Source organism: Alternaria metachromatica (genome assembly GCF_023757995.1).
Source record: "Alternaria metachromatica strain BMP 0045 chromosome Unknown scaffold_19, whole genome shotgun sequence".
In the NCBI taxonomy this organism is placed as follows: domain Eukaryota; kingdom Fungi; phylum Ascomycota; class Dothideomycetes; order Pleosporales; family Pleosporaceae; genus Alternaria; species Alternaria metachromatica.
Window position 1 is genome coordinate 6,780 of NW_026055510.1, and position 21,535 is coordinate 28,314.

The 21,535-nt window shown below is 46.6% G+C and overlaps 3 protein-coding genes across 3 annotated transcripts; 2 read left to right on the plus strand and 1 right to left on the minus strand.

Annotated features, from left to right (window-relative positions):
* Positions 1–4,297: 4,297 nt before the first annotated feature.
* Positions 4,298–5,098, plus strand: J4E83_007492 (uncharacterized protein; the record flags this gene model as incomplete). The annotated part of the gene is made up of 1 exon (XM_049334396.1): positions 4,298–5,098. One exon carries the CDS (start codon positions 4,298–4,300, stop codon positions 5,096–5,098), a length of 801 nt encoding a protein of 266 aa, XP_049186282.1.
* Positions 5,099–9,292: 4,194 nt separating this feature from the next.
* J4E83_007493 (uncharacterized protein) lies at positions 9,293–13,762 on the plus strand (the record flags this gene model as incomplete). The annotated part of the gene is made up of 3 exons (XM_049334397.1): positions 9,293–11,994; positions 12,048–12,140; positions 12,199–13,762. The coding sequence occupies 3 exons, from the start codon at positions 9,293–9,295 to the stop codon at positions 13,760–13,762; spliced, it is 4,359 nt and encodes a 1,452-aa protein (XP_049186283.1).
* A 1,205-nt stretch (positions 13,763–14,967) lies between these two features.
* Positions 14,968–20,860, minus strand: J4E83_007494 (uncharacterized protein; the record flags this gene model as incomplete). The annotated part of the gene is made up of 2 exons (XM_049334398.1): positions 14,968–20,277; positions 20,324–20,860. 2 exons carry the CDS (start codon positions 20,858–20,860, stop codon positions 14,968–14,970), a joined length of 5,847 nt encoding a protein of 1,948 aa, XP_049186284.1.
* Between the last annotated feature and the right edge of the window lie 675 nt (positions 20,861–21,535).

Consider the following 21,535-nt stretch of genomic DNA (forward strand, 5'->3'; position numbering starts at 1 on the left):
GGCTAGTGTTTTAAAACAGGTACTAAATAGAATTAGAAGGTATTTTAATTTTCTCTATAATAGATAAAAAAAGATTAAAAGCTTTTAAGCTATTCTATACTATTCTTCTAAAGTTACTCTATTATCTTACTAGCTACTAGCTTAAGTCTAGTTAGAAGTATAGTACTTATTAGAATATCTTAACTTATCTAGAAATATCTATATAGTTAGCTTTTATTACTAAGCTAATAAGCTTATATAAATCTAGTAAATAAATTAGAATCTTTATATCTTTCTTAATTACGTATTATTCTAATTTCTATACTTTTTCTAAGTAGTACTATACTAATATTTCTAGCTTATAGATTTATTAAAGCTTATACTTTACCTACTACTATATAAGAGTAAATATAAGGTAATTAGAAAATATACCTATATTAAGATTACTATATAGAGTTTCTAAACTACGTTTAATTACTTTACTCTATATTAATATTCTACTATAATAATCTTCTATCTATTATAGATTAAAAACATATCTATATTTTAATTATATACTATATTACTTAACTACGTTATAGCTATATATTTGTACTAGTACATTTAATAATGTAATAATTATTATAGTACTTTAGTAGTACTATTAAACTTATAAAAACTAATTCTTAGAAAAATAATTAAGTTATTCTCTTATTAATAATAGTAAAGCTTATATAGATAGTATTTCTTAGAAGTAAATATTAAATAATAAAGTATATATTTTATATTATAAAGTAGAACTTAAAAAAGTAGATAAAAGTGTTATAATAGTAATATTTTAAAATATAAATTTAAAATAAAATAGATTATATAGATAGTAGCGTAGTAATTATCTTAAGTAAGATCTTAACTAGTGTTTTTTAGATTTTAGATAACTTAAACAAAAGCTTTAGTAGTATCTTTACTATAATATTTATATCTTTAATACTAATTAATAATACTACTAGTATATAACTAGACTAAATTAAAGTAGAAAGAAAAACAATTATTTTAAATTTAGTGTAGGTAATAAATATATTATATCTATAGAATAGAAAGCTAAAATAAGGTATTACTTCTAGATTTTCTATCTTAATTATAGAAATATAGTATATATACTATCTTCTACTATTAAAAGAAAGCTTTTTAAAAGTAATATTTTTAGTATACTCTAAAAATAAAGTTCTTTTAAAATATACAAAACTAACTTTCTTTTTATAAAAGAATAAATTATAATAAAGTAAAGTATATAATAACTAGTAACTAAAAGATATTAGCTACTAGCTTCTTCTAGATACGTTTTAGCTAGTACTATATTATTAAGTCTATTAATAATCTACTTATACTAAGTCTTTTAGATCTATTAATTATTATAATTTAAGTAATATTTTTACTATATACTATATACTATAACTTAGACGCTTAGAGACTATAATAAAAGAGTTACTTATATATAGTTCTTAGTTAGAAATTATTACTTAATAAAAAGTACTTTATTACTTCTATATTAATATCTAAGCTAGTCTTTAATATTAGCTTTTCTTTTTCTTTTCTTTAGCGTTTTTTATAGTATATTACATTTTAAGAGTTAAGATTATTAGCTTTTAAACTATCTAGAGAAATATAGTATTTTATTTTTCTTACTAGATAGACTTTTAATCTTATAAGTACTTTTATAGCTTAAATTATATAGTTTTAGATATCTTAGCTATAGCTAAAGTATATAAGTATAAAGTTAGTAAGTTTAGTATTAGACCTAAATTAAAAAAAGCTATATAATATGTAGATAATATTAATAATTAAAAGCGTAGAGTTAGAAATACTAGTTTATTATTATAGTATAGTACTAAAACAAAGTAGATTAATAAGATATAGCTAGTAATTCTATATAGTAATCTTAGTCTATATATATTTTATAAATACTAATACTTACTATATAGAATTCTAGAGATTATCTAGCTTTAAATACTTTTAGAGAAATTATAAAAGTTTCTAAAATAGTAAGTAATTAATCTAAACTAGTAATATAATAAGTCTATAACTATCTTCTAATAGAATAGGCTATTTTCTAAGTTATAAAATTATTTCTTATAAGTATTTATCTTATTCTTAGTAATAAGTTAATACTATTACCTCTATTTTTATTAAAAAAGAATATCTTAAACTTAATATAGGCTAAAATAGATAAAGTATTTAAATTAAAGATAAAAAAGAATATATAAAAATATTTATCTTAATATAAAAGATTTAATCTTCTATTTCTATAAAACTTATACTTATATATATTATAAGCTAATAATAGTGTTAAACTAGATTCTTTTAATCTATTTTAAAGTCTACTTTAATACAAGAGCTTAAAATATAGTTATTCTACTAAGTTAGAACTAATAGATTTTTTATTACTTATTTAAAACTATAATTATTTTAAGCTTAGGTTTTAGCTTTTTTACTTAATAATCTAGACTAAAATCTTTTTTTAATTTAAAGTATACCTCTTAAAAATATTTTTTTTACTAAATAGTAAAAAGCTTTTCCACTAATAGACTATTATTATCTATCTATAAGTAAACTAATAACTCTAAAGTATAAGCTAGTCTAAAATAAGAAAGCTTTATTATTAGTATATAAAAAAGTATATTTCTAAAATCTATTAAATAATAGCGTTTTGTAAAAGATAATCTAGAGATTTAGTACTATTACTTTTAGTATAGTTATAGCTTATAATATTTAGACTAGTAAAGTAACTTTTCTAGAATTACTAAGATGTACTCTTTCTAGAATAAATTACTAAAAAAATTTATATTCTTTATAGCTTAGAACTAAAAGAGCTTTAGATAATAATATAAAAAAATACTTTAATATTAGTAAGTTAAGTTTTACTTCTACTCTTTGTAATTTTTATATTATTATTTTTATTCTTCTAATTAAAGTAAATAAAAAATCTAAATATATTTTTAATCTTAAATTATAGCTTAAATATAGTACTAAAGTAATTTAGATTTTATACATAATAAGCTTTTAACTATATCTAAAATACTTAATATATTTTCTAGAGGTTTCTTATATATTAGTTAGTTTAAAGCTAATCTTATTACTAGTTATACTATTTTACTTTTTACTTATATTAAGAACTTTTTTATTTTTTATTTTTATAATTACTAAAGGTTTATATAGAACTTTACTTATAATTATTATATAGATTATAATAAAAGCTATTATAAAAGCTATTATTAGAGCTTTTTTAGTCTACTCTACTTATATCTTATTCTAAGATTTTATTTACTATAACACTACTATAAAGGTTTCTTATAAATAGACTAAGATTTTTTATAGTATTCTATTATAGCTTAGCTTTTTAGTAATTTATAACTAATATATAAGAGTATAATTCTAAATGTTACTCTATTAAGATAGTTTATTAAAATAATTAGTATATCTATATAATTAGAATTTCTATTTAAGATAAACTTATTTTATTATTACTTTTATAATATATACTAATAACTTTTAATAAAAAATTTAACTATAAATACTTTTACTTTAAAAGTAAAAGAAAACTATTATCTACGTATATAAGAAATATATTAAGATTCTTAGCTTAAGTAATAATAGATTTAATAAAAAGATAATAATATATAAAGCTTACTTATAGTATAATAGTAGTAATAGATAATTAGTAGCTATATTATTATTTTAACTATTATAGATTTTTCTAGAAACTAAGCTATAATATCAAAGGTACTAATCTTAGTTAGATTAATATATTTAAAGTATTTAGCTAGTAGTTATATATAAAAAGATATTTATTTACTAGTATAAATATTACTTTATATTAAGTCTTTCTCTTAGTAAAGCTTTAGATACTACTACTTATTTACTTATATATAAGCTTTAGTAGTAATAATAATATATACTAAATATATTAAAATTTTAAAATTTAAAGTTCTTTTAGTAGTTCTAAGATAACTTAGAAGGTAGATATCTTTAAATAGCTTTTTACTAAATAAAGGTTATTAAGATATATATAAGCTACTATAGCTAACTCTATAAAGCTATTAGTCTACAAATTACTATAACTTATTGTTGTAATTTGTACTAAGAAGAGTAAAAAGATCTATCTCTAAGAAGCGTTAGAGACGTGCGATTGTCTGATATTGCTATGCGTGTAAGTTTAGCCTAGGTTAGTCCTGCGCCGCAACCTGCAGCCTAATCGCGGGCTACCATAGTTAGCATAAGCTACAAAGGCAGGTCGTCTCGGCGTCCCGCGCTTCCTGGTTACCTTCAACCTACACATGCCGACATGTCTAGAGATATTCTTGAACCAACGGACAGCGCAAAACCACCGGCCTACGAAGTCTATCGCGAAGCGCAGCAGCCCATCGGTCTCAGTCTCGATGCCCAGCGTCTAAAGTGGGCGCTCGACGGCCCATTGAACCGCGCGATCGAGGTCATGCAGGCCATCAATTACAATCCAAACATCGCGACAGAGCCATATTGTGACAAGACAGCCTCGAATACCACCTGGCATCCGGTATCTCAATCGCCCCTCACCGAACCCAAAACTTCCTCCGTCATCGTTCACATTGACATTCTCGAAGACTGGGAGTTCCAGTGGCTCGAAATGCACCGCTTTTGTCATGATCCTGAGGACAATGGAGAGGACCCCGATGAGTTTCTCTTTGGAGAGCTTCAAGATTACGATTCGGACTCAGACGAGGTGGAGGAACCGCATCTATTAAGGTGTTGTCGCGCTGATCGGCCACGGAAGAAGGGTGAGACGCTCCTCGTCAAGGCCAGTGGCGCGTTCCTTACCATTCACGACTACGTCTTAGCGGTACACCCCTGGTTGCTAGGCCGACGTGAAGACATCTTTGGGGCAGAGGGGGACTTGAAGAAGAATGAGCCTCTGGCGGCAGACACCAAGTTGATGATTAGCTATGGTTTGCCGGACCAAGTGAACTTCGAAACAGTGGAAGATTGGCGCAGGAGCATGTCAGTAGATACTGTGAAGATTGACTCCACGGACTGGCGCTCCTCCGTCTTTCAGCGGCCTCTCGATTGGTCATTTATGGACGGATCCAACGGACCGGCCCCGTCGTAATATACCCCATGGATACAGGTGCACATGGAGAGCGCAGTGGGAACCTTGGAAGTATTGTGTCGAGCGAGGTTTGTTTAATTTGCTTAATAGAAAACGATAGGATCAAGTGTGTGGTAAATCACCTAAGAGCTGCAATCAACACGCTTTCATTGAGACAGTGTTTTCAAGTACTAGGCTGGCGGAGCTACAATCAGCCTCTTGCTACCTAATCCATTCTTGCATTCATCGTACATCAAGCTACCGGAGCCCTTACAATCTTGACGATAATATCTTGATGTTTTGCGCCTGAGGCCTTGTAAGCAGGAGTGCTGTATGCCGGGTCCTTGTCATCAACTGTGACCCCCATCATACCGCCTCCAGACCCGCACGCTCCCAGCAAAGACTCTGCCATCTGAGCGGATGTCGCCTGTGCACCACCGTCGATAGTGCGAGCAAGGTCATAATAGGTGACCGAGGAGTTGGTGCGTGGTTTAGTGTGTTTGGCGAGCACAAGCACGGTCCCGGCGTCGGCTATTGGTAATCCCCACTCCGAGCAGTCAAACTCGGGCGGCATTGTCCATAGTGGGTTGTTGCTGTTTTCCGCCAGAAATCGCAAGTACGACGCGGCGTATGCGATGTCGGCCTCGTCGATGTTTTGCGCCTCACCACCGCCAATCCCGTAGCAGACACGGCCGTTGGTTTCGCCGCAAGTTCTCTTTTGAATTGTGGCTTTTGTTCCCCCTCTCAAGTTCGGTACGGTATCTCGAGAGCTTCTAGATTTGTGGCTGGACCCTAGAGCGGGAAAGATAGAAAGAAGGAGGAGTCCGAGTATCTGCATGACTGCGCTGGCGGTTCAAGAGAGTGAGTTTGCAGTGATGTCATGAATGTCACGATATTCGAGGAATTGCTGAACTGGCTTGATCAGAAACAAGTTCCTCGCGGCGGATGTTTTAACCCACGTGATGAGTGCACAAATGACATTAGCCTCAAATACATGCACATAGCCTTAATGTATGCCAATAGCCTCTATATTAGTGATCTCGTGTCTGCACGTCGATAACAAGCGTGATCGTAATCACGGTCGATTAACTAGGTACCACGTCGCTTGCCGGATGCAACCCTAACTGTGTCACCAACCGCTACCACAACCATTCATCAGCACAGAGACCTCCCTGAGGTTGAACCCGTCATCTTTTATCCATTATCATTTGATCAGTACAATTAATAGCAATGCACAGTGGCTCGGTAGCAGTGCGGGACAATCCTATGACAACATGATTATATTGCGATACGCAGGGGCAACACTGCCGTGCGTTACACGACGTAGACTTCAGGCTATGTTGGATGCAGCATTCTGTCGATCGCTCAACGGTTTTAGTACCGAGCTTCACAGAGGCTTACCCGAATCCACAGTGCGCATGCCACTGGTGTCCCGACGACCGCCCGATATTGAGGCAGACGAGTTTGTAGGGGAGTGCACCTATTGGTATGTTTCTACCAGTCCATGTAGCTCAGCGCATCGTTCAACAAGCACTAACTTCTCACCTCATTCAGTCCAAAGAGTCACGTCGCTCTGTCCTCAAAAATGTCTTCTTTCAGAAGGCAGACAGTGTTCACCATTCTTTTCACGTTGGCATTCTTCCCAACCGAATCGATCGCTGATGATTGCCGACCCGTTACGTGGTCCAACGATGCAAAGATTGCTCGTTTTGCAGAGATGACAGGGAGTGCTACGCTGTCGACGCCAATCACGAGTTCTGTGAGGAACACTGGCGGCAGAATCAGGATTCTGGAAGTGAAGCCTGGCGAACTCAATTGTCGAGCTTGGGCCAGAACCCACGAGCATGTCAACTATTATACTTGCACAGAAATCTGCGACAAGTATCAAATCACGACCGACTATTTCTTCTGGTTGAACCCAACGCTGAAGACGGATTGCTCGGATATCCAGCCAAGATCGAGGTACTGTTACGATGGCTGTAAGTCTTCAATTACATTCTCGTTCGAGCAAGATCAAGGTGCCAAGAATTGACACGAAAGATGCTAGATATCGAGCCTGTGAGGGCCTTGGATGGTCTTTGCGGCCCAAAGCACAACAATGCAACCTGTCTTGGGACCGAATTTCCGTGCTGCAATGCCAATACATTCACTTGCGGCGCATCTGAGTAAGAATCTTAGCAGAAACAGAAGTAGGAAAATCGAACTCAGCCTGACAATCATCTAGGGAGGATTGCGCTGATGGCACGTGTTACGAGGGCGGCTGCTTGGGGGACAAAACATACAGCACCGACGGTACCTGCGGTTTTGCACACGGGGATCGGCTTTGCGCAGGAAAATGGGGAAATTGTTGCAACCTTGACGGCAAGTGCGGCGATGGTGCATCTTTTTGCAATTTTGATTCTTGTCAGTCAGGGAACTGTACGCGTGCATCCCCCACTGCGACTATCCCGTTACCATGGCAGACTGGGACTACACCGGATGGTAGCTGTGGAGGCCCAGACAAATACACTTGCAACGTGGTTTATGGGGGCTGCTGCAACAAGAATGGTCAATGTGGGATACTTCCGGTTGACTGCGGTGCCGGCTGGTGAGTCTCCCTTCCGAACTCCATGAGACCCGCCCAGAATTCGTGTTAGCTGAAACTGACATTAATAAACACGTAGTCAACCTCAATTTGGGCAATGCGGCTCTGCACCGTCAACGAGTGTAGTCAACTTGCGTTCATCCTCGTCCTGAGGCAGAGCATCTTCTACTTCGACTTGTCACTGGAGAGCTTTGACCTACTTGGGGTAGCATGGCGAATTTCATTAAGCGTTGTGGCCGCTTCGAGGTGGACCAAACAGCATGAATTATGATTTCATCGTATTCTGCAACATTTGGCGCTCTGCTTGCTTTAGAACGTTTTGGTTCCACAGTAACGTGGTGAAGCCGCGCAGCCACGTCCTACGCATGGCTCTATCCTGACTCTTGCACGCTCAATATGCATTCGCCCTTGTCTATTGGCATTCAAATCTCTGCTGCATCTGTCTAAGAAACATGGGGGTACAAGCTTTGATCCAAATGACGTGTAACATATAGTTCATTTGCGCAACAATTTGGTGGCTGCGTGTGCTCGTCTGGATGTACAAGAAATTATCAATGCTTGGGCTTCGGACACTCTATTTACAATCTTCTCATAGGCAATGAGTAGCGATAACTTGGGTATCGATTGAAAGGTATATTGCCAATCTACCTGGCAGATGTCTATGAGTCTGGTACACTGTTGAGCAAGGACTTTGGCTAAACTCTAGTCTTAAAAAGTCGAAAATCAAGGTGGTGTAGGGCCATACGACGGTTTCCACGGGTCAAATGTACTTCATTCGCTCCCAGTGTAGTCTCCTGCGTGATAGCTTCTCTGGTCGCTACACAGTATTGTCCTTATTACCTAAGGTGGATATACCGCTCAGGAAACAACATTGCACCCTGAGAAGAGACCTCTCTGCTCCTCATTGTCATCCCAAGAATGGCTTCATTGTATTTCTTGGCGTGTCTTCTGGCCTTTCAAGGTGTGCTACTGGGACGTCTGACCCTCGCTCAGCTCGACCAGGATTACAATGTCAGACGGGTGATCGATCCGATTACCAACAACTTCGTGGATGGATACTTCTAGTGAGTTTGGGATGACATTAGAGAGCATGAAACTCGGCGACTAACGAGAGACTATGCAGCCGTCCCAATCCGAATGCGGCGGAGCAGCGCGTCATCGATGTCTCGCCAAAACAAGTGGTGCTAGTATACAACTGCAACTATTTGAGAGACATCTGCGAGAATGCCATGAACTGGTATAGCATTTCACCACGAGCACAAACTGGTAGTACCAGTACACGTCGAACTCGTTTGCCAAACAGCGTTTTCGGCTATGACTTCAACACTGGCAAGAGAGCCAGATTCCGGTCATACCAGCGTCGATCACAATCCTGCCCTGGATCTTGGAAAAACATTCATCCTTGCCCCGAGACGAGCCAGCGAGACGTAATGCGAAACGACGGTGTGTGGTGGCACAAAGATTTGGAGCCTGGCACTTCTATCAATCAGATTAGGAACCATCGCGTGGGCGCGATCACAACACTTTCCAAAATGCGGTACACGTGCGATGAATTTCCACCAGCTACATGGGTAGAGGGCGGAGGGGATCGCAGCGATCCTAACGTAGCATCACAGACACGCTGTGCTGCCATGAGTTGTGCACGAGGATGTAAAGCCGAACAGAATTGGCAGGCCGATGCGCATGGTAAGCTACAGCGTCAGCTCAAATCTATCATAGAAAAGCAGAGACGGGATTCTGGTTTCCGTCTACATCCCACGTATCAGAGCAAGGATAGCGTAGCATTCTTCCACTTCAGAGCCATCAATTCGGCGGACGGCGTCGCAGCAAGAGTCTGGACGTTTGACGACCCAGCCGGTAATGTGCGTTCTGACGAGAGAGTCGTCAACCAGCAAAGACGAGATGCACCCGAGACACACTATGCAAACATTTCAAGCAATTTGTTTGGCTCGAGACAAGGACTGGACATGGATCGTATCCAAGAGCTGATTGACGCCGGTCTTGGTAGCCAGTACATCGTCCCAGCAAATGACTCCGACGGTTACGACTCGTGGTCCGATGCGGATCTGACCGGCACGACGATCCCAATGTCTCACATGAACTCCACTCGCTGGATGGATGAGGAGGACGATGACGATGACGACATCTTCGACGAGCATTACGATATCGATGAAGAGAGTGAGATGGAACGACTTGAATCTCGTGAAGAGTCTACAAATGTTCAAACTGAGCCCCGCAACGAACAGGTGTCTCCATCGTACCCCATAGTCGCACGACAATCTGACACTAGAACCATCTCCGGATCTGATGTCACTCCTCTCTTGACCAACGCCTCACTGTCCGACCTGGAAAAAGCGCGAATCATCGTTGAGAAGGCTATCGCGGAGTCTTCCAAGCTCAACCAAGCCCGATTGTTGAACCCTATGCGAAACAACTATGGGCTGAAGCCTGGCACTTTCACCGGGCAGTCAAAGGCCAAGCGTCATCTACGTGTAAGAGAAGACGGCACACCGGTTCCACCCCTCCTGAACATTACCGACAGCATCGCGAATGCTGCAGCTCTAGTCGCTGAAGCTGATGCAGTTGGCATACCCGGAAATTTGACAAAGCGCGCTGTGCCTGCCAAGGGCACCTACTGGATGGGCAGTATCGCCAGGAAGGGTACGGTACCATGGGGCGATAACGCGACATACGCAGTATTCCGGAACGTGCTCGACTATGGTGCAGTTGGTAACGGTATTACAGACGACACCAAAGCGTTCAAAGCCGCCATGCTAGACGGTAAACGTTGCGGCAAGGGCTGCAACGGCTCTACACTCAAGAATGCCATCGTGTATATACCGCCAGGCACGTACCTGATCTCGACTACCATTCCGATGCCATTTGGGACGCAAGTAATTGGAGATGCAAACGATAGACCGACCGTTCTGGCATCCAAGTCGTTCATCGGTATGGGAGTGTTGTCGACAGACGAGTACACTGGTGGAGGGACTGGCGCGGACGGTCTAGATGAGGAGTACTACATCAACACGGCAAACTTCTACCGGCAAATTCGCAATGTGATTATCGACGTTAGACAGACCCGTGCTTCACAGAAGGTCTCCTGTTTGCATTACCAGGTTGCTCAGGCCACGAGCACCCAGAATGTACTCCTGATCGCCGGCCCGACACAGAATGGCATGTACGCTGAGAATGGCAGCGGTGGGCAGATATCAGATATAACCTTCCAAGGTGGAGCTATTGGTCTATATGGTGGCAGCCAGCAGTTCACAGCGCAGCGCTTGAAGTTCGAGGGCTGCACGATCGGTGTCCATCTCATCTGGGATTGGGGTTGGGTCTGGAAGTCCATTACCATGAACAACGTCGGTACAGGTTTCAAACTTGTACCCGACAGTACTTCTGGTGCAGCGGCGGGCAACATTGGCTCAGCGTCTTTCCTCGACTCATCTTTCAACAATGTTAAGACAGTGGTACAAATTTCACCTCCCACTTCGACGGTCGGGTCAGGCAGTACCGGTCTCATCCTCGAAAATATCAAGCTTTCAGGCGTGGGTACTACCGTCGCCGATACAGGAGGAAAGACAATATTGGCCGGATCCTCATCCAAGATCGACGAATGGGCCATGGGCCCAGTCTACAAAGGCTCGGCTGATAAGAAAGACCGCAAGTTCACCACGGGAGAGAAGGTCGGAAGTTTCCGTCGTCATTCAACACTTGTTGATAGCGATGGGGCGTACTTTGAGCGTCCCAAGCCTCAGTACGAAGACCGTTCAGTGGGCGACTTCGTGCACATCAAGGACCTTGGAGCCAAAGGCGACGGTATCACTGACGACACGGCGGCGTTCCAAGCTGCACTGTATGCGAGTCTGGGAAAAATACTTTTCGTAGATGCTGGCTCTTACATACTCACGTCGACAGTGACGGTTCCCAGTGGCTCCAAGATTGTTGGCGAAACATGGTCTCAGTTGGTTGCTTCCGGGTCTTATTTCGAAGATGCGCTCCATCCCAAGGTGCTGCTCAAGGTCGGTACCAACGGCCAAGTAGGAGATGTAGAGATGCAAGACCTGTTCTTCACCACAGTCGGGGCAACGGCTGGAGCCATCCTGGTGGAGTGGAATCTGAAAGCATCGAGCGCTGGATCGGCTGCGCTGTGGGATTGCCACGCACGTGTTGGAGGCGCCACCGGGACCAATTTGACGCCAAAGGAATGCCCACCAGTCACCAGTGGTGTTGATCAAGGCTGCAGTGCCGCGAGCTTGATGTTTCACCTGACGTCGTCTGGCTCCGCGTATCTCGAAAACGCGTGGTTCTGGGTCGCAGATCGCATGATTGAGTAAGTACGACCTGTTTTCCCTCGGCCAGTTCCTTTGGCTAACCCGCCTGCAGTGATCCCGATCTCGAAAGCGGTGCCAATAACATGGTACAAAATTCGGTCTATGTTGCGCGTGGCTTCTTGGCCGAAAGCACCGAGCCGACATGGTAGGCTCAGCTCAATCTCCGCTCCCGCGGTCGTCGCAGTCAAGCTAATCAATACTAGGCTTTACGGTGTTGCATCCGAGCATGCTGTATTTTATCAGTTCAACTTTCACCGAGCCCAAAACATCTTCGCGGGTTTACTCCAGACAGAGTCACCATACTATCAACCCACGCCATCTCCACCCGCTCCCTTCAAGTCCGCTCTTGGCGTCTTTTCAGGTGACCCAAAATACGAATGTGCGGCTGGCGATGAGTTCAGTGGGTGTGACGAGTCGTGGGCGATCATAATGCGAGAATCGCAGAATGTCTTCATCGCAAGCGCGGGCCTATACTCGTGGTTTTCGACGTACGCGCAGACCTGCATCGACCAGCAACTATGCCAGAAAGCCCTGCTTTTGCTTGAAAAGAACTTCTCCAATGTCAGGATTCAGCACCTCGTTACCATCGGCGCCAAGTATATGGCAGTCATGGATGGCAAGGGCATACTAGCCAAGGATAATCTCAATGTCGATTCCCACCCCTTCTGGTCGCAGATATCTGTGTTGGATGTCAGCAGCAATGGCTCCATGTACGACGAGTACATCTGGGTAGACCCCAAAATCTGGGACATGGAACAGCCAGCGTTTACTTGCTCACCCCCTTGCAATGTCAAGATCCCCCCGTGGACCCGTGCTACAAGCACACTGAACTATCCATTGATCACGGTCAGCGATGGCGAATGGACGAGCACTATCACGAAACCGCCCATGACGATATCGGAGTGGGTGTTTGAGCCAGTGACACTGACTGGACAAGCTGTCAACCAGAAGCGCCAGGGCTTCGAGGCTTTTTGGCCCAAACCCGCGACCACACCCCACTGGCCTTCGGTGATCTACGCCGGTCCAGATGGCGATTCTACCACAGTAGGGCCTAAGATATCCTTTCCGAAGCCACCTCAATCTATCGGTCCCAATGCGCAGCCTCCACCGACGGGTAGCTGGCCCAAGAGGCAAATTCAGCCTATCATTGGTCAGATCGAGGAGCCGTTGGTCAAGGAGTGTGGCTTCATAGACTGGGTTTGCTTCACCGAACCATGGATCTTCGGCGACAACAACACCAGCTCGGATGGGGATAACGGCGATTTCGACGAAAACTGGGAAGACAGCTGGGTCGTATGTCCAATACCGAGCAGTTCTTCGTCTAGTTCGACCTCTTCCAGGACGTCGACGAAAACGACAACAAGTGAAGACCCGCCAGAGCCTACGGCGTCTCCGCGCGAAGGCGATCCAATGCAGAATGAAGTCGACTGTTACGGTGGCCTGGATCAGAAGACGGAGCATGCGCGCATGGACAGCGCCATCCACGACTTTTGCATTGCGATAGGTAGCTCGGGTGACGTCTTCAAGGAAAATTACTTCAAGTCGTTAACTTACACATTCTACCACAGCACGGGAACCGGTGTCCAAATCCTCATATCGCTCAGCGTCGACCCAGGCTGCCAGTTCAAGTATGACTACGACTTGTGCCACAAATACCTGGAGGTTCCTGTCAACAGCTGTCAATGTGGGGGTGTGAACGGGAAGCAGGGTGGGTTTCTGAATAACGACTGCTACGAGTGGAGGATTGATCCACAAACGACGTTCTAATCACAAAGCTCCGTTCTCTAGCCGATTGCTCTGTCGCGAGCTTGTCACATGGGCTGTCTATATTTCCTTCGTAGTATGCAATAGTCGATAGTTAACGAGGTATTGAAGCCGTACGGGTATTCGGATCGATCGCCTGCGCGCAATCGCTGGTCGAGGAGCGCATGTTCTCATTCGAAAAGCGACGGTTCGTACCTATGTCGTGCCCAGCGATACGTGCTCGTGCCATTCCTACCGTCTGTGCTCTGCCATTGGCTCATCGCATCATTCACATGAGCGACTATTTGCGATTTGGCTCTACTTGAACTCTTCATCAAGGTAGGGAGGCGTAACTTCTCTCTGAGGTTGCCTGCACCAGACAATTCTTCAAAAAGAGTGCAGCGCGGGAGTAAGTCGAGATGATCCGTAATATCCCGCGAACCCCTCAAGCGTAGGCCGACCGCACTAGCTGGTAGTACCTGTAGCGAGGCTGTTGACGGTTTCTCAGTTGTGCAAATCGAGATCGGTGTGTGCAGGAACCCCAGCGAATACATGTGCCAGTCATCCTCCATGGGCCTGGGTGAAACTGCGGCCTTCTGCAGCGAATAGTGTTTACAATATCAAGAGAGAGCCGGCTTACTTCGTTTCGGGCATGGTTGCAGCGCCGAGATAAACATGTTTCCGGTGAGCGAGAAGACTTCAGTAAATGATCTTGTGTACAAGGTGATCTCCATTCAGCTATTTACGGCTGTTATATCGGTGATTCTCAAACCCGGAAGTACAAAAGTTTCGCAAACTTCAATACGATAATAGTACACCTGATACAGGCAGCAGCCAAAGAAGAAGCGAGCGACAGTCTGAATCCAACGAGCACTTCGTGTGTGGACTGGGTAACAACTTCAATAAAGGAATGACAAAAGTGCCTCCTCCCAAGGCACATGATACGAACTCAAAAAATGTCCAAGCTGTGGTAAAGAGAAGAAGATGTTGACTATATGGACATTGCTTGGAAAACAAGGGCTCTCAAAACGACACGCAGTCGCGAAGCAACGAAAGTTGGACAGCGCGAAGAGACAAAGGAACTATGTCGAGTGCTTCCTAAACTCGCTGTCATTGGCGCACCTCCCGGTAGGAACACCGCCAACGCCATGCTGCGAAAGACGTGCTTAAAATGTAATATCAAGTGCGCAATTTAATGAATATGTGCGGGACAGCTGCCACTATGCTGCCTAGGGGTCCACTGGACTGTTCGCTCGGAGGGTTGGGTCTGGGTCGGGTGTCGTGGCAGGCTTTGCTTTGGGCGTGGGATCCGGATCCGGACTAATCGCGTCCTTCTGCGCCTTGGGAGTTTCGATGACAAAGTCAGTCACATCATCGCCGGGTTCTTCGGGAAAGAGGACTGGTGGTGTGAGCGACGTAGGCGCGACTGCAGGTACGTCAAGGCTACCCTCATATTCCTCTGCCGCACGCTCCTCTGTAATCATTGGAGGCGGAGAAGAAGGTAGGGTTGAATCTGGCTGACCAGGGTCTTCGACAGAGATGACGCTGCCTCTGCTGTTCGTTCGCATCATCTCAATTCCAAGTTTCGACGTAGACTTTGGTCTTGACCTTGGACTCCGAGTGCGCACTGGAGCATGACCCAGCTCGTCGTCTTCATCGTCCCCAGACTCTGCCGACTCGTGTTTGCGGGTCTCCAGAATGCGACGTTTGGCGCCGACTTGCTCTGTCGATCTCTGGCGGCGGATCGTTGCCTCCTCGAGAACGGCTGGCGCGGAGTCCCCGTGGGGCAGGTCAGGTGCACCAACACGATTGGGAACAGCTGCTTTCGCATCGGCATTAGCTGCATCGTCGCAAATCCCTAAGCCACTCATAGCTCGTGCGATGTCGCGCTCCCGCCAATCGTCGGCGTTGTGGATTCTGACTGGCATATCCTCGCCTGCGCGACTATCGTTGTCACCGAAGAAGCTAGAACTAATAGAGTCTTCGCGGCTCGAACCTCGGTAACTGGCAGAAGGGACGGGTGGATAGCCTGAAGAATTCGAGGTTGTGGGGCTGTCCTCCTGGCGCGAAGACTCTTGTCGAAGCCCAGAGGGCATCATCGATGGATACAACTGGTTCGGCGTCCAGCCTGGCGGGGGTGCTTTCCATTGGCACAGTCTGCTCAACGTGTCCGTAAGCTTCGCAACAGTAGGAGGCTTTTCGATAAGTGCATCGAAATAGTGAGGCGCCTGCAGCTCCTTCAGGTATCCAGTAACAGCGACAATCGGAGTATGCGTATTGGCGTTCTTGGTGTCTCGGATCATGCGAGCGACATCTGCACCATTGACCTGAGGAAGGCGGAACTCCATCATGATCACATCAAATTTGACCTCGCCCATCGCATATCGTATAGCTTCTGAGCCATTGGTAACGGTCAAAGTGCGGCAGCGCAACTTCTCGAGCAGCTTCTCCATGACAAGCCGTGACACTGGGTGGTCCTCGCAAATCAATACGTCTAATGGCCGGAAGAAAGGACCGTCGCCAAAGCTGATCTGCGAGAGTCTTCGAGAACTCTGACGTCGTCGCTGGACACGAAGCAGCGCTTTCGCACGAGAGTCTTCCGTGTCCGACGACGATGGAGACACATCAAGCACTTGACTCCGGCGCTTGTAGTGCCCAGGTAAGAGATCGCGCACAACATCGTCCTCTTGAGACCCAAGCGTTTGGGACCGAGCACGTGGTGAAGAAGCATTGGTTTGTACCGATGACTGGCGTTGTCCAGTGACGGGCTTCTCTTGAGAAGCCACGGGAGGTGCAGACGGTGTTTTTGAAAGCCTGTTTGGTGAGACAGCTTCTGGGGATGGTCGCAAGCCTGACACACGGGAAGGATCGAAGAAGCTTCCAGGTTGTAGCGAGGATGGGTTGCTGGTCGAATGCGACAACGTAGACGAGCTACTAGACGTCTTGCGTCGGTCATGTTGTCCCGTGCTGAACTGTACGAGTAGAGGAGATGAGGGTTGTGAACCACGACTTGGCGAAGAATGTGGCCCGCTCATCGAGGGAGAAGAGGGCCGTCCGGTGGCTCTGTTGGAGGATAGCGTACGTTTGAGCGGGCCGGGTAGCATCGGGCTGTTCTCCAGCGATGGCGATGGCGACGTGACACTGGGCGACTGCAGAGGCGGTGCGGGCTTGTTTTGTGGAAGCATAGCTTCTGCACGCAACTTCTGGATGACGTCCTTGTTTGCCTTCTCCAAAACAGGCAAGTTCTTGTAACTGAAATTACCAAAGTCGTCAGTTGCCATTGGTTCACTGAGTCTCCTCGACCGGCCTTCCCGCACATGAGCTGGGATATGGAGAGGGATCAGTCCTCGCTTCATAGTCGAGACAGTCACCTGAGAGCGTACTCTAGACAAAGCATCGTGTGGTCGGTCAGGATAATCGGTACTTGGGGTTCCTGCTGGTGTAGTAGCTTGGTCTTCAAACTCGGGACTGAAGTTTGCCATGGCGGCTCCTCTGGTGTCGAAATATTCCGTGTCCTCTGGGTTTTCAGGTGCAGGAATGAAGGATGCTTCGTCATCTCGCAAGGTCTCCCAGTTGACATCCGCAAACCACGGATGGCTGCGGATTTCCTCTCCACCACTAGCGTATTTGTCGTCCTTGTTCGCTCCAAGACGGTGTGCAGGATCAGAGCACATCAACCGATTCATCAGATCCTTCGCATCGTCTGATATATCGTATAGCTCATCATCATCCTCTGGCCAGTCGATTCTACGCGCGAGAATGTTTTGGAACACCTCATCGGGCGTATCAGCGTGGAATGGAGGGTATCCGTACAGAGATTCGAAGAGGATGCAGCCTAAGGACCACCAATCGCTGACTTCATCCTGGCCATTACCAGCGATAGTTTCAGGGGCAAGATAGTCCGGTGTTCCGACGAATTTGCGGTCGCTATCTTCTGGGTCGAACAGAGCCATAGGTGGCGGTGGCATTGCTGACGACGAAGGCGCCAACGCACTATTTTGAGCTACTGCAGAGTGACTCAGAGAATGTGTAGCAGGGTAGAGGTCGGGAGAACCGTCGTCGCTGTAGGCCTCCTCTTCTATCGGTGACCGTCCACGAGGCTGACCGAAGGAATCGTCAGCTATACTGAAGCGACGGAACATGGCTTGTAGCGCATCACTGTCTTGGCTGTCGCTCCGAGTGCCCGAAGTGCGCCTTGAAGGCTCACGGCTTTGTTGGGAACCGTCCCGATTAAGGCTAAAGTACGACGGTTGACCGATGTCTCCAGCGAGAGCAGGTGTCATGGATGGCGTCTGTGAAGGCGAGTGGTTCAAGTCAAAGGATGCAGATCGTGAAGAGCCTACAGACGTAGCGCGATGGAATGGGCCGGTCTTGAGCAGGTCCGGCGCAGGCTCGACAGACTTGAGTGCACGTTTCTGTCGGCCAATCATACCCATCCGCGATAAACCGAAATCAGTCAGTTTTAGATGACCCTTTCCATCGATGAGCAGGTTGTCCGGTTTGAGATCGCGGTGGACAATGCTCCGACTGTGCAAATGTTCGACACCAAGTACCACCTCAGCGAGATACTTCTTCGCCCAGTCTTCTGGTAAAGCACCCAGGACCTTGATGAGCGAGGCACAATCGCCACCGTTCAAGTATTCCATGACGAGATAGAGATAGTCTTTGCTAGAAAAGGTCCAATACAGCTTGGCAACGAAATCACTCTCGCCTTGCCACATCATGATAGCTCGCTCAGCCTTCACGTTGGTGACCTGATTCTTGGCTACCATATCGGCCTTCTTCAAGACTTTGATAGCGTAGTATTCTCCAGTGGACTTCTTCTTGGCTAGGTAAACGCTTCCGAAAGCGCCTTTGCTGATGGGTTTGATGATCTCGAAATCCTTTATTGACGGAGGAACTGCGCGTGGCTGTGGCTGAGTGGTGGGAATCAAACGAGGAGAGACGGGTCTTGGACCGTCTGAACCAGCAGTAGAAGACTGTCTCCGGTGGTGGTTTAGAGCATGCACCATTGCTGGCGAAGAGAATTCGGTAGTCGGCAAGATTGGCGACGTGATTGGTGATTGTAAGGCCTCCATGCCACTAGGCAGGCGCGGCTTGTTTGTTCGCAGAGGTGAAGATGGCGGAGGTATCATGGAACGGGCAGGCGAATGTTGTCGACTAGACATGACACTCGGCAAGATTAGACTCTTGCGTTTGCGTTCACGTGAACTGGCTACCCTACTGAGTCCTACGTCGGATGTCGCCGGTGAATCAGCTCGGCGAGGGCCAGATAACACGGATGAACGCATGCTGGTATCACTCTCCGCACCAGCATCGCTCTCGAAATGCATGGATTGGCGCTTGCTGTGGGTCGCTATACTGATGGCGCCCGCGTGCGACCGTGGTGTTTGACAACCCCCTTTAGGACTGCTAGATCGATTTGAACCGGCTACAGAAGACTCACGCCGTCCGACTCGTGCTGGTAACGAGGCGTCAGAAGTGTTACGGAGAGCTTGTGCCATGGAAGAAGGCGCATCGAAAGATCCAGGGAATATGCCTTCTTCGCCGGGAGCTGTATCGGTGTCATTGGCGTCGGATTGAACCTCTTCTTCCTGTCGCTCGTCTTCGGAGGAGCTGTCCTCACCGGCAGCGATACGAGCAGCTTTCAGGATCGCGGCTTCGATGCATTCTTGAACCAAGATGTCGAATTCAATGCGTAGTCGTTCAGAGTACTCTAGCACCCTCCTATGGCGAGTGACTGCATCGATCTTTGCCCTGGCAAGCCTGCTGGTATCTTCACACAACAGCTTTAGGCCTTCAGTGTGGTCGACCGAGCCTGTGGTAGGCGATTGCCATTGGAGGACTTGCGAGATACGGTTCTCCGACTGAGGCGATTGTGTGCGAATCTCCGTCGCTGCTTGACCACGTCCATTGTCCTTGACTGCCGGTGTGTTGATCTCGAGTGCGGTGTCGCACAAGTCCAGAACTAGCTCAACGATACGGGCTAGAGGCCTCCGAACGGCGAATGATCGCGCGCGGTGATGACCAAAACCAGACGAGCGCTCCGAGCGTTCGCGTGATCTTGACGGCGGCGAAGCAGGAGAGTTGCGTCCAGAGGGTGTGCCAGACGATGGCGTCGATGTTGCGTGGATGATGAGGCCCTTGTACTCGGCGGGCTGAATTGGCTGTACCGAGTCTACTGCCGCAGCTCTTGAACGCTGGCTGTGAGACTCCAGTGTATCGAGGACCTTGACGATGGCATTGCGGTGCTCAGCAAGAGTCTCTTGTGCCATCTGTACATCCATTTCCGCACGGTGCTCTTGTAGACACAGTTCAGAGTGCTTCTCGAACCACCAAGGTGTGATTTGCCGTTCGCAGATTCGGCAGAGTACCGGTAGCGGCGGTGCGTGTTCGCCCGGGTTGGTTGCGCTTTGCTCGGCGAGGCCAGTGAGGTAATGGGCGAGGACCTCAGCGCCGACCCCGAGAGATTCCACGAGGACTTCCGGGAGGTCGATTGTCACTTCGCGAATGATCGATGGCCGGACCATCCACATAGTCTGTTGCGGTTAGTCTGGTCCAAGGTTAGGACGGATTGGGACGTACATGGCTCTCCGCTCCAGTCGTGCGGTCGTATACCATGATTCCTTGAGCCTCGAGGTTCAACAGCTGCTCCTCCTCTTCCTCTACGTGGGTAGGCGACATTGGCATTGACTCGGGGGCCTCGGCGGCGTGCCTCGGTCGCTGCTTGCGCAGGATGGAATGAGGGCCCAGTCGTACGGTGAAACGGGCAATGTGACTCCGGGAGTCGTCTTTCCTAACCGACTCAATCGTCTCGGCGAAACCGTCGGCACCGCCGCATATGATTTCGAGTACAGGCTTGCCCGTGACTTCCTTGGGCAGGGAGCCAATGACGTCGGTCCACGAGGGGCTGACATAGCGGATCTTGCCCTCGAGATCCAGGTCCATGATGATGTTCAGACTGTGCTCGGCGGCCTCCTTGAGGTCTGCACGCTCGTTGCGCATGTCCTGACTAACACTGCGCTCCATGTTCTGTCGGTGGCCGCTGGTGCCGACAGCCTCCTGCTTGAGGGCAGTGACTGCGGGCGGGGCCAGCGTCGGGGGTTTCTTCTCGTCGGCCATGGCTGGGGTGGGTGGTGCTATCGTCGCGAGAGCCCGTCGCCGGGGGGGATTGGGCGGGTGCCCGAGGGCTGGCGGGTGCTGAGCTATGCGCAGAGAGCTGCCAGGACCATGGTGGGAAAAAAGCGACGGTCCGGGAGAGTCGGGCGTGCAGCTGGGGAAGGTACGCGTTGACGAGCAGTGCGGTAGTGCTTGCTGACTGCAACGAGAGTGGGTCTCGAAACCGGGATGAGGGGACTAGACGAGCTGCATGGTAGTGCGAGCGTGGTCGAGGGCGAGGGGAGCAATTGGGCGATGTAATGAGCGTCGCGGGCTGGGGATGGATGAGGGCGGTGGGCAGCAGGCGGCGGCCGTGGCAGTCGTCGCCGTCGTGGTGGTGGACGGGGCGAGAGGGGTACACAATGGGCGTCGTCTCAGCCGGCAGCACAAGGCGTCGGCAGAAAGGCGTTGACAAAAAAGAAAGCACGCCAGGCGGGCGGATGAGCAGCTGCACGCATGGGATGGGCCTCGTCGGCACGCTATCCAGCTGGCAAAAGTCCCCACGCAGCACCCAAGCACGCGTCGAGAGAAAGTCACACGCAAAACAGCCGTGCACTGGTGCGCGCGGAGCTAAAGGGTATGCATGATGCTGGTGTAGGGAGGGTGCATTCACTGGCCCGAGCGCCCGACCGTGACGGC